The sequence below is a fragment of the Bombina bombina genome, chromosome 5 (genome assembly GCF_027579735.1).
Source record: "Bombina bombina isolate aBomBom1 chromosome 5, aBomBom1.pri, whole genome shotgun sequence".
NCBI classification, from domain to species: Eukaryota; Metazoa; Chordata; class Amphibia; order Anura; family Bombinatoridae; genus Bombina; species Bombina bombina.
Genome location: NC_069503.1, coordinates 579,293,031 through 579,306,941, shown reverse-complemented (window position 1 = coordinate 579,306,941; position 13,911 = coordinate 579,293,031). Strand labels below are relative to the sequence as shown.

At 42.4% G+C, this 13,911-nt stretch overlaps 1 protein-coding gene across 2 annotated transcripts in view; it reads right to left on the bottom strand.

Moving 5' to 3' along the window:
• The window catches only part of LOC128660608 (uncharacterized), a 559,105-nt gene that overhangs the window by 336,015 nt on the left and 209,179 nt on the right, over positions 1 to 13,911 (bottom strand). For both annotated transcript variants that reach the window (XM_053714534.1, XM_053714535.1), the window contains one exon: positions 9,378 to 9,443. In XM_053714534.1, coding sequence (XP_053570509.1) covers positions 9,378 to 9,443 — 66 coding nt within the window. The remainder of the gene's footprint in view (positions 1 to 9,377; positions 9,444 to 13,911) is intronic.

Here is a 13,911-nt window from a genome sequence, read left to right as displayed (position 1 = left end):
ACATTGTAAGGACGCCAGCTCAGAAACTCTGCGTGCCGATGCAATAGCCAACAGTAAGAGAACCTTCCAGGAAAGAATCTTAATGTCAATAGAGTGCATAGGCTCAAACGGAACCCTCTGCAACACCTAAAGAACCAAGTTTAAGCTCCAGGGGAGAGAGGACTGTCTGAAAACAGGCCTGATTCTAGACAGAGCCTGAACAAAAGACTAAATATCAGGAAGATCAGAGAGCCTCTTGTGCAACAAAACAGATAATGCCGAAATCTGTCCTTTTAAGGAACTGGTGGCACAGCCCCTCCTCCAGACCACCCTGGAGAAAGGATAAAATCCTGGACACCTTAAACTTGTGCCAAGGATATCCATGCTTCTCACACAGGGATAAGCAAGTCCTCCACACCTTATGATAGATGAGTTGAGTAACCGGCTTCCTGGCCTTAACTAGAGTATCAATCACTCGCTCAGAAAACCCTCTCTTGGCCAAGACTAAGCGTTCAATCTCCATGCAGTCAGCCTTAGAGAATCTAGATTTTGATGTTGAAAGGGACCCTGTTCCAGCAGATCCATGAGACAGGGTAACCTCCATGGAGGAGAAGATGACATCCCCACCAGATCCGCAAACCACGTCCTCCGTGGCCACAACGGAGCAATCAGTATAGCCGAAGCTTGCCCTTGTTTGATGCGGGCCACTAAACGAAGTAGAAGTGGAAACGGTGGAAAAATGTAAGCTAGGTTGAACCCCCAAGGCATCGCTAAGGCATCTATCAGCCCTGCCTGGGTATCCATTGACCTTGACTCATATCTGGGTAGCTTGCAATTGAGTCTGGACACCATGAGATCTATCTCCGGCGTGCCCCATCCGTGACAAATCTCCGCAAAAACCTTGGGGTGGAGAGACAATTCCCCCGGATGGAAGGATTGTCTGCTGAGAAAATCCACTTCTTAGTTGTCCACACCCGGAAAGTGGATTGCTGAGAGCATGCAGCTGTGGGCCTCTGCCCATTACAATATCCGAGAAACCTCCCTCATTGCTAGGGAGCTTCTCGTCCCCCCTGATGGTTGATGTAAGCCACCGAGGTAATGTTGTCGGTTTGGAATCTGATTAAGCTGAACGACCCCAGAAGAGGCCACGCCTTCAGAGCATTGTAGATTGCTTGAAGATCCAGAATATTGATCATGAGAAGAGACTCCTCCTAGGTCCATTTTCCTTGTGGCATCTCAGGAGTATGTTCCCTGGGACAGTTGTTCAAGACGGATCCACCAAAAGAGGGAATTCCTTGTCCGAACGTCCAGGGCAATCTGTTGAGATAGGTCTGTATGATCGCCGTTCCATTGTCTCTACATGCACCACTGAAGAAATCTGAGGTGGAACCTGGCAAATGTAATGACATTGATGCTGGACACCATGAGCCCGATCACCTCCATACACTGAGCCACCGAGGGACTGGAGGAGGACCTGAAGGGAAAGACAGGTGGACGCGATCTTCCTGCATCGCTGATCTGTGAGAAATATCTTCATGGATATAGAGTCTATTATCGTGCCCCGGAACACCCTGTTGCTGGGAACCAGGGAACTCTTTCCTGAGTTGATCTTCCAAACGTGAGTTTGGAGCAAAAGAAGAAGAGCCCTCGAGTGATCCCCTGCAAGACCGAACGACAGCACCTGGACTAGGATGTCGTCCAAATAGGGCGCCACCGCAATGCCTCTGGATCTGGCCACTGCAAGTAGCGCCCCCAGAACCTTCGTGAAGATTCTCAGGGCCGTCGCCAGACCAAAAGGAAGGGCCACAAACAGGAAGTGTTGGTCCAGAAATGCGAATCTCAGGAACCTGAAGTGATCCCTGTGGATTGGGACATGAAGGTAAGCATTCTTCAAGTCTATTGTCATCCTGAACTGTCCCTCTTGAACTAGGGGCAGAATAGATATGATTGTTTTCATTTTGAATGATGGAACAGCCAGAAATTTGTTTAAACACTTTAGGTCCAGAATCGTGCGGAACGTGCCCTCCTTCATTGGAACCACAAAAAGGTTTGAATAGTACCCTAGACCCCTTTCTGCTGGGGGTACTGGTACGATCACTCCGAGAGAACAGAGACCCCTCACGCATGCTAGAAAGTCATCTCTCTTTTCTGGTCTTGAAGACAGGTTTGACAGGAGGAATCTGCCTGGACGGATGAGATCTGAACAGTTTCCTGTAACCTTGGGCGACTGCCTCCAGAACCCAAGGGTCCTGAACATCATGCAACCAGGCTTCTAAGAAGAGAGATAATCTGCCCCCTACTCGGTCCGTTGACCAGTCGGGGGTCGCCCCTTCAAGCCAATTTTGTTTTGGCGGGCTTCTTGTTTTGCTTGGACTTGTTCCAAAACTGAGCTGACTTGCAAGTTCCCTTTGACTGATCCGCGGTGGGCTGCTGGCGTTGGGCCTTGTCCGCACGCAAGGGACAAGAAGTAGATCCTTTAGGCATAGCCTTATCCTGTGTTAGGAAAGTGCCTTTGCCTCCCGTTACTGTCAATATGAACGAATCCAATCCTGAACCGAACAGGATCTTCCCTTGTAAAGGAAGGGACAACAGCCTCGAATTAGAGGTCATGTCCCAAAAAACATTATTTCAGCCACAGAGCCCTGCGGGCTTATACGGAAAAACCTAAAACGTTTCATTCAGGCAAATAATTTGCATATTTGCGTCACAAATAAAGGAATTAGCGACCTTCAAGACCTTAATTTTCTCCTGTATCTCGTCGATGGAAGTCTTCCTCTCAACCATATCACACAGAGAATCACACTAATATTTCGCAGTTCCAGCAACCGCGGCTACGGCCGCTGCCGGTTGAAAAAACATAATTTATGCAAGAACTTAACTGATAAATTAATTTCTTTCATATTAGCAAGAGTCCATGAGCTAGTGACGTATGGGATATACATTCCTACCAGGAGGGGCAAAGTTTCCCAAACCTCAAAATGCCTACAAATACACCCCTCACCACACCCACAAATCAGTTTAACAAATAGCCAAGAAGTGGGGTGATAAGAAAAAAGTGCGAAAGCATCAAAAATAAGGAATTGGTATAGTTGTGCTTTATACAAAAAAATCATAATCACCACAAAAAAGGGTGGGTCTCATGGACTCTTGCTAATATGAAAGAAATGAATTTATCAGGTAAGTTCTTACATAAATTATGTTTTCTTTCATGTAATTAGCAAGAGTCCATGAGCTAGTGACGTATGGGATAATGACTACCCAAGATGTGGAACTTCCACGCAAGAGTCACTAGAGAGGGAGGGATAAAATAAAGACAGCCAATTCCGCTGAAAAATAATCCACACCCCAAAACAAAAGTTTTAATCTTAATAATGAAAAAAACTGAAAATATAAGCAGAAGAATCAAACTGAAACAGCTGCCTGAAGTACTTTTCTACCAAAAACTGCTTCAGAAGAAGAAAACACATCAAAATGGTAGAATTTAGTAAAAGTATGCAAAGAAGACCAAGTTGCTGCTTTGCAAATCTGATCAACCGAAGCTTCATTCCTAAACACCCAGGAAGTAGAAACTGACCTAGTAGAATGAGCCGTAATCCTTTGAGGCGGGGATTTACCCGACTCCACATAAGCATGATGAATCAAAGACTTTAACCAGGATGCCAAAGAAATGGCAGAGGCCTTCTGACCTTTCCTGGAACCAGAAAAGATAACAAATAGACTAGAAGTCTTTCGAAAATCTTTAGTAGCTTCAACATAATATTTCAAAGCTCTAACTACATCCAAAGAATGTAACAATCTTTCCTTAGGATTAGGACACAATGAAGGAACCACAATTTCTCTACTAATGTTGTTAGAATTCACAACCTTAGGTAAAAATTTAAATGAAGTCCGCAATACCGCCTTATCCTGATGAAAAATCAGAAAAGGAGATTCACAAGAAAGAGCAGATAACTCAAACTCTTCTAGCAGAAGAGATGGCCAAAAGAAACAAAACTTTCCAAGAAAGTAATTTAATATCCAGAGAATGCATAGGTTCAAACGGAGGAGCTTGAAGAGCCCCCAGAACCAAATTCAAACTCCAAGGAGGAGAAATTGACTTAATGACAGGTTTTATACGAACCAATGCCTGTACAAAACAATGAATATCAGGAAGATTAGCAATCTTTCTGTGAAACAGCACAGAAAGAGCAGAAATTTGTCCTTTCAAGGAACTTGCAGACAAACCTTTATCCAGACCATCCTGAAGAAACTGTAAAATTCTAGGAATTCTAAAAGAATGCCAGGAAAATTGATGAGAAGAACACCAAGAAATGTAAGTCTTCCACACTCGATAATATATCTTCATAGACACAGATTTACGAGCCTGTAACATAGTATTAATTACAGAGTCAGAGAAACCTCTATGACTGAGAATCAAGCTCCCCAACCTGTCAGACTCGCATCTGTGCAGATCACAGTCCAGGTTGGAAGAACAAAAGAAGCCCCTTGAACTAAACGATGGTGATCCCCACCTCCACGGGAGGCAAAGTTTGTAAAAACTGATTTGTGGGTGTGGTGAGGGGTGTATTTGTAGGCATTTTGAGGTTTGGGAAACTTTGCCCCTCCTGGTAGGAATGTATATCCCATACGTCACTAGCTCATGGACTCTTGCTAATTACATGAAAGAAACAAACCCTGTGTGCTGAAACATTTTTCTAAACATGTTTTCCAACTTTTTATCCATGGGCTCTTTAAACGACTAACTATTCTCGAGGGGAATCATTGTGCGCATTGTGAGATAGCACCATCCACCTTAGTGACAGTCCCCCCATAGCTCGAGCTGAGAGTCCGGGACGGGGAACAGTTTTTACAATAAAGAAGGGGAAAAGGATGAACCTTATCTCTCCCATTCATTCTTAATAATGTTAGCCATCTTAACAGCAACCGGGAAGGTCTGAGGCACCACCCTGTCCTCGTATACTTTATCAAGCTTAGGAATCGAAGATTCCTACGGGAGTTTCGGTTCCGGAACCACAAGCGTAGCAAGCACTTCAGCAAAAATCTCAAATTTTCCATCCTAAACCTAAAGTCATGCTCCTCCGCAGCCGGAGGTTTAGATGACACGGATTCCGACCCAGAAGGGACTTCCTCCGAAGAGTCAGAGTAGTCCTCATCAGCGAATAATGCCTCTGATATATCAATAGGCATAGACAACCCCTGGGCCGGGCCGCCATGAAGTAGCCTACGCTTGCGCTTAGCAGAACTTGGTAAAGGATTAATCACCTTCGACACCGCCGTTTGAAGTTGATCCGCAAAATCTGATGGCCAACGAAGCTCTCCCACAGGAGTAATGTTTGGGCCCTGGGGCACTGCATGTGCAATCGGAGATGAATGCAGGGAACGCACCTCATGAGACGGAGAACCCTTAGAGGTGGATGACTCAGTAGTACTAGACATCCTCTTTTTTTCTAGATGTCGCAACTTTATCAAGGCATGTGGAACATAGTTGAGCAGGTAACAGAGTTAGTTCAAAAGGGAGTACCCTCTAACGCGTCAAAGTCCACCATAGCTTGCGCATTAATTACGTAATAGTTATAATAATGAAATGGCACCTTTATAACCTCCAATGGCTGGGGCACTCACCGCCTCCTATGACCCGGACTACAGAAACCACTTTGTCTCGTCAAGCAGAGGAAGTTGCCTAGGCCACACCCGGGTCACATGGAATGCCTCGCAGGACCAACCCTGCATTAGGGAGAAAAAAACGCACCAAATCGGCGGCACAAAATCTCCCGGAAATGAACATGTAAGTTCCACCCATTACCAGAGCCTCATCTTGCACATAACGCAGCAATAACACAATGAACCATATTATGTATAAACCCCCCCAGTTCAATAATCCCCCTACCAGGGATCTATAAAGATAAAAGGTGTCACACTGTGACCCTGTCTTCTACATTTTCATCATGTATAATAAAAAATGAAACAATCTTACCAGAATCGAAGTCGTGGAACAGGAACACGGCCCTTCAAATGTAACAGGGTAGTAACATCACTCCTGACATGGACTTGAGTGCAGAAAGCAAGCAGCGAAACTCATCAACACTGATTGCTTATGGAGCTGTTAATATGAGTCAGGATGGTTTTGCATAAAGACTCTCCCTTTATCTTCGGACTCTAACTTTCGTCCAGGCTCTCACTGAGAGGCTGACAGGACTACTTAAAACTCCAGTCCCATTTTGAAGAGTACTACCCGCCATCCTCCTGTGAAGAAAGGTAAAGAATGACTGGAGGATGAGGTGAGTCGGGGAGGTATTTAAAGGCTTTGGCTGGGGTGTCCTTGCCTCCTCCTGGTGGCCAGGTTCTTAATTTCCCACAAGTAATGAATGAAGCTGTGGACTCTCCTCCTACATAGAACCCAAGTAGGATGAGAAACCCCTAATTGGACTCTGCACCAACAGTGGGTGAAAATATTCTCACCCTGCGAAAGGTACCGGGAGAATTACTCTAAATGTCCCCCGTTCCCTATCTCTGCCGAATGACAAAATCAAGAGAGGAGAAAATGCCCAAAAAAGCCAGAAAGAAAAGCCTAGCTCCGGCCTCTAGGACTTCTGAATCCATATGATCCAGCATCAGACACCCATCCAAGATAATACCTAAACATGGTTCTGCCTGTCATCTAGGATAGATGGACCTGCTCTGTCTGGACCAGAAGAGCTATAAATAACTAATTTTCTTGTGTAGGGGGAAACAAACAAATTTAACTAGTACCCAAACATGTCCTGCCAGCCATCTAGGATAAACGGAAAATTCTTGTTCCATAAGTGATAGGAAAACTGAGAAAAATCAGAAGAATAAATTATAAGCTCTGAGGCTTAAATATTGTCTCGGGAATATCGAGGGAATCATCACCCCGAACAGACCCCTAGATACTTCCACCGGAAATCTCCAACAATCGCAACCTTTAAAATTGCTAGAACCAAAATCTCAGTGACGAAAAGTCCTCTTAAAAGGAGTTTCTACAACAACCCAGAGCTCTAAAACCAAAAACTATCCTAACCGGAATCGAAAAGAAAATAAGCAAGTGCACACAAGGTCCAGCCTGTCATACGACACAAGCTCGGAACTGGGATTCTAAATACAAAACAAAAAGAAACAGAATATATATATATATATATATATATATACACACATACATACATACATATACACTGTGTGTATATATATATATATATATATATATATATACATATACACATACACACACACACACACACACTATAAGGAATATGATCTCCATCCCTCTCCACTCATCTAGTCAAGCTCTCTGATTCAGAGGACTGAGATTCAACCGATGGATCAGTACTGGGAATCTTCAACATCACCAAAACTTCTCTCAGAAGTAAACACAGGTGATCCATTCTAAATCTAAATGCCAAATCCTCCTCAGTCGGAGGATCAGGAGACTCCGACCCGGAGGTTGTACCTCTGAAGCCTCAGAGGGCACCGCTTCCCCAGAAGACTGATCTGATACAATCGACATCTTACACGACGGTCCTTGGGTAGGAGAGCACGGATTAACCCTTCGCTTGCACATAACAGGAAGAGGCAAAGCCGCTAAAGTCAGAGATGGCCATGCGGAACCACGCAGTAACCTCTGGTGGAAAAAAGTCTCCATTAAGCGAAGGAGCAGCGGTATATGGGAAAACTGCATGTGTAGGAACAAAAGATTCTACGGAACACACCTCACGGGACATAAATGAGAGGGCTGGTCTACCCGGTCTGTATCAGAGGGATCCCCCTCTAAAAACATCAGAATCCTCCATAATTCATCTAAATTAAATTATGGACAAAAAACAACTGGCACCTTATAACCCCAATGGCTGGGGCACTCACCACCTCCTATGACCCAGACAGGTAGAGAAATCGGCTCCTCTCCGCAGACACTCGGTCAGGAATCGGAAATGGAAAAACAAAATGTGACCACTCCTGGTCACATGGTGCATCATGCAGGACCGCCCCTGCTAAGGAAAAGCGCGCCAGTTTAATAAAATTGTGCAGCTCTCAAAACAAAATTAACCTGTACGTTCCGTATCAGCCTATGAGCCCCAAAAAGTCTCTACACATAAGCAGTCAAAATCACATAACAAATTTGATTAAAAGACCCCACTGTTCAATAATCCCCCTCAGGAGATATTAACCCTTGATTCCATAAAGATAAAGGAGTCCCACTGAGACCCTGACTTCAATCTTCAACATGTGTGTAAAAATTTAAACAATCTTACCGGAATCTATGCCGTGGAACAGCAACACGGTCCTTCAAGTTTGACAGATGGTAGCAGCGCTTCTGACATGGACTTGAGTGAAGAAAAGCAGGCAGCGAAACGCGTCAACGCTGATTGCTTATGGAGCTGTTAATGAGTCTGGATGGTTTCGTAGAAAGACTCTCCCTGCATCTCCAGACTCTAACATTCATAAATACTCTCACTGAGAGGCTGACAAGACTACTTAAAACTCCAGTCCCATCTCGAAGGGCAGATACCCTTTATATTAACTTCAGACACTTCTCTGCCAACCTCCTGTGACGAAAGGCAAAGAATGACTGGGGTATGAGGGGAGTGGGGGAGGTATTTAAGCCTTTGGCTGGGGTGTTTCTGCCTCCTCCTGGTGACCAGGTTCTGTATTTCCCAAAAGTAATGAATGCAGCTGTGGACTCTCCCTGTATTAAGAAGGAGAATATAGTTAGAAAAGAAAAATGACATGATCTAATAGATTAAAGCATGCAATTTATCTGGAATATGAAATAAAACATTTGGTAAATGTAACTTTAAAGAATTAGCTTTTTAGCCATATAAGGAGCGTTGAAACATATTCGTTCATATTCGATGAAACAAGACGCACATAAGCTTTACCGTAAAGGTAATTTACACTTTGCATTTTCAAGTAATAACCATTCTTATGTTTTATGCTGCAGACAATGGTTTCAGAATAAATTCATATTTTTTACCACAATCGCTTAAGGACAGAAACTCATGACTAATATTTTTTCCATAGCACACAAATAAAATATTTAACTATCCGTCCTTAACCCTCCCACCTCACTGATCCCTCCCAAACAGCCCTCTAACCCTCCCCACCTTCAGTTAGTGGTGGATATCTTAGGTAATGGCAGCTGTGTGCCAGTACACAGTCTATAGTTTATTTTGTTTTAATTTATTTATAATTCTTTCTTTTTTTTCTGTAGTGTAGTGGGTCCCCCCAGCTTCCCGCGATCATTATGTAGGGTGCCCACCCATTCCACTCTAGTGTAGCTTCCCATCTAACTTCAAAATCAATTTCTGTAGCTTAGGGTCCCTTCCACTTAAATATATATATATAATTGGGAGAATAATTTTAAAACATTTTTAAGCTTGTATTACCTTGTGTTTTTTTCCAGCAAGGTGCTTAGCCAGCACATTTTGGTTTTGCAAGTTGATGTCACATACCTGGTTGAACATGTAGAATTGAGCATTAGTTTCTTTCTTTAAAAAGTAACAGTTGGTTAAAGTATCTGTAGTATTAGAATTGCAAATAATTACCATCAGCTCTTATGGCATTTATTTAAAGAGACACTAATAACAAATTTAAACTTTAATTTTTCAGATATAGCACACAATTTTAAGGAGAGTTTTCAATGTATTTTAATTATTGGCGCTCTACAAATACCTGATAATAATAATAATAATAATAATAATAAAATTAAGCCCAGTCTTTTTATATTGACACTTTTTCAAGCTCCAGCTACTACTTCGCATGTGCTAGTGTTAGGGTATTTATAGTTAGATAGTTTTGTATATAGAATTGGAACACAATTGCAGATTAAGTTGCTTAAATAATGGTTTGTATCACTAGAGCATTGGAATCTCACTATGAATGGAGTGAAATTCAAGATGTATAGTGAATTGATAAGCTGGTAAGTACCCCTCAATAGAGGCTTTAGAATCAATGTATTCGTAAATGGAATTACTGATTTGACAGGAGAGGTTATACTAGGAACTGAGTGTTACGGTACCAACAGGATACCAAAGGTTAACACCAGATGAACAATGTCCTGAATATGGGTTTAGCAACACACAACCCAGCTAATTCCCCCCTCAAACATGAGACCAGGCTCCACATTGAAGCAAAAAACAGAATGTACTTTATTGAAGGCCATATGCCCAGTATTTATGCAGCTCTGACCCCAGATGGGGGGTTGAAAGAATATTGTACATTAGATAGAGGGAAAACGCCCTTTGACAGGCCACAATAGAATTACATTACTTAAGCAGATAACCAATTTAAACACAAGAAAACAATCCTTATCACCAACAGTCTGACTCTGGAGGTGATTAAACAATGGGAATGTTTATCACTAAACTTAATTACAGTACACAATAGCTGAGGCCAGTGAACCTGTCTTTAGAAAATAGCTTCTTAAAGCTGAACAAAGTTAACTCTTTCAGTACTGACAGAAGGGTCTGTCACACTGAGTCTCTTAAGAATAGCTCTTGTTTTGTAGGAGCTTATATATACTAGCAGTACCTCTTAGTTAGGATAATATCTGACAAGCACACATAGCATGGAGAAGTATCCAGGAGTATATTGAGTTAGGTTGCAGCTCCTCTTAGTTAGGTAAATAACTGACAAGCACACACAGCATGGAAAAATATCCAGGTGTATAGTGAGATAGGTAGCAGCTCCTCTTAGTTAGGTAAATAACTGACAAGCATTCACAGCATGAGAGTAATTTCAGGAAACAGTCTCTGTGAGATAAGTGCTGCTGAACAGCGTGACACAAACAGTGAGAAGTGAAAATGAAACTACTTGCGGCTTAATGGGATTTCCAATCCTGTGGTCAGCTGAATTGAGGAGTGTCCTTACTGCAGCTGAGGAGTCTCTGAATTCCAATCTCTATTCAGTTTCAGTTTAGCTCAGGTTTAAATATAGTCTTACTACCAAAATACTAAGCAAAGTGCAGCAGGAAATGATCAAATATATAGAGGAGGTAACCAATGAGATGAGAATTCACATGCACAACAGCCTTAAAGAGACAGTAACCCTTACATGACCCCCTCCTCAAGACAACTGTGCCACAGTTGTGGGTCTAGGCCGATCAGGGTGTCTTCTATGAAACAATGTAATTAATCTTGGGGCATTGAGATTCGAGGCAGGCTCCCAAGTGTCGTCATCAGAGAAGTAATCCTTCCAGTGTACCAAATATTGCAATTCCCCCTTGTGGTACCTGGAATCCAGTAAAGAATGAACTTCGTATTCATCCTGTTCCATCGTTGGTGGAAGTGCAGGTAAACCAGGCTGGGTTTGTCTAGTCGGAGTATACGGTTTCAAAAGTGATATGTGAAATGTAGGATGGATTTTCATGCTGTCAGGTAATTTTAGGGTCACTGCATTCTCAATAATACGGATGATCGGAAAAGGTCAGATAAAAAGACCAGCCAATTTTTTGCATGGGATTTGTAGTCTCAGATTCTTGGTAGAAAGCCAGACTTGATCACCCACAGTGTATGGTGGAGGAGGTCTTCTACGAGGATCGTAATAATGTTTTTGTGTGTTTTGAGCATTCAGTATATTCTGGTGTATAATTTGGAAATTTTGTTGTAATGAATCATGGAAATCTTCTATCGAGGGAGAATTCAGATTGTCAGGAGAGGAAAAAGCAAAATCAGGATGGAATGCATAGTTTGCAAAGAATGGAGAGAATTTAGTTGATGAATTTACTGCATTATTGTAGCCGAATTCGGCCATAGCTAGGAATTGTATCCAGTCTTCTTGGTGATATGAGCAGTAACAACTGAGGTATTGCTTAAGCCATTGATTTAACCTCTCTGACTGTCCGTTGGTCTGTGGGTGGAAAGATGTGGTAAAGCGATGTTGTATTTTAGTGAGATCACATAACTTGGTCCAGAATCGTGACGTAAACTGTGTCCCTCTGTCTGTTGTTATAATGGCTGGGAAACCGTGCAGTTTCACAATGTTATCTAAAAATAGATGAGCAGTCTCAGAGGAGGTAGGTAACTTATGGTAAGGTAAGAAATGCCCCATTTTGGTAAACAGATCTACTACTACCAGGATAGTGGTTTGATTATTTGAAGACGGAAGATCAACTATATAATCCATTGATATATGTCGCCAAGGTCTTTTTGGTGCTGGTAATGGAATCAACAATCCATAAGGCGGTTTTCTTTCTGATTTGGACACTGTGCAAATCTCACGTTTGTATAAATTCCTGAATGGATTCTTTCAGTTTAGGCCACCAGAACGTTCGTGTTATCAATTCCATCGTACGACGAACCCCAGGGTGACCAGATAAGGGGGTATCATGATGGGTTTGAAGGATTAAAGTTCTCAACTGTTTTGGTACATAGATCCTTTGTGCATGATAATATAATGCATCCTTCATCACTAGGGAGTAGTTAGACGGTGGAGTTTCGTTGGCGGTATATCTCTTAAGCTCAGTCAACATATCACATGTGAGTCCAACAAATCGTTTGGTGGGAATGATGCTAGTCTGTATCTTCATAGAATCGTTTTTCTCGGGTAACCGAGAGAGAACATCAGCTTTGCCGTTCCTTGCAGCTGGTCTGTAAACAATGTTGAAATTGAATTGTGAAAAGAACAAACTCCAACGGACCTGTCTTGCCGATTTTTTACTGGTTTGCAAATAAACAAGATTCTTGTGATCTGCGAGTATAATGATGGGAAGAGTGGTTCCCTCAAGAAGATGTCTCCAGTTCTCCAGTGAGCGTTTTATTGCAAGGAGTTCTTTGTCTCCAATCGAATAGTTCCTTTCAGAGGCAGTCATCATTGAGGAATAGTAGGATACGGGATGAATAGGATCATTGAGAGATTTTTGTTGGGATAACACTGCACCAAGTGCAAAGTCTGATGAATCTACTTCAAGCAGATATTGGAGGCTTGGATCAGGAAAGTTTAGAATGGGTGCGGTGGTAAATCTAGACTTTAATAACGAAAAAGCTTCATTGGCTTCGTTGTTCCATATGTATGGTACAGAAATGCTGGTTAAAGTAGTAAGTGGTTTAGCTAATTTGGAAAAGTCCTTGATAAATTTCCTATAGTAGTTCGCAAACCCTAGACATCTTTGCAGGTCTTTTCTTGTTTTGGGGATGATCCAATTCTTTACAGCATCAATTTTTGGGGTTTGCATGGTAATACCAGTTGGGGATATTTCATATCCAAGAAAGGAAACGATTAGTATGAAAAATGCACTTCTCGAGTTTGGCATATAATTTATGCTCTCTAAGCCTAGAGAGGACCCTTCGGACATGTTTGATGTGTTCAGTGTCGTTTTTAGAATATATCAAGATATTGTCTAGATATATGACTAAACATACATCCAATAAATCCCTGAACACATCATTGATGAAGTGCTGGAAGGTGGCTGGAGCATTGCACAGGCCGAAAGGCATTACAAGGTACTCATATAGACCGTACCGGGTTCTGAAAGCGGTCAACCATTCGTGGCCCTCTTTTATCCTCACAAGATTGTATGCTCCTCTTAGGTAGAGTTTTGTATAGATCTTTGCTTCAGATAATCTCTCAATCAACTCTGGTATCAGAGGAAGAGGATAGCGGTTCTTTATGGTGCGTTTATTCAGCTCCCGGTAGTCTATTATAGGTCTTAGGGATGAGTCCTTGTTCCGGACAAAAAACATTCCTGCGCCGGCTGGAGAGGTAGAGGCCCTGATAAAGCCCTTTCTGAGATTTTATTCAAGATACTCCTTTAAATGATTTAATTCGGGTTGGCTCAATGGATAGAGGTGTCCATAAGGAATAGTTGAGCCAGGAAGTAAATCTATTGGGCAGTCGTAAGGTCGATGTGGGGGTAGATTTTCGGCTTCGGCTTTGCTGAATACGTCTGCAAAATCAGAGTAATGGGAAGGAATCTGAGAGTTA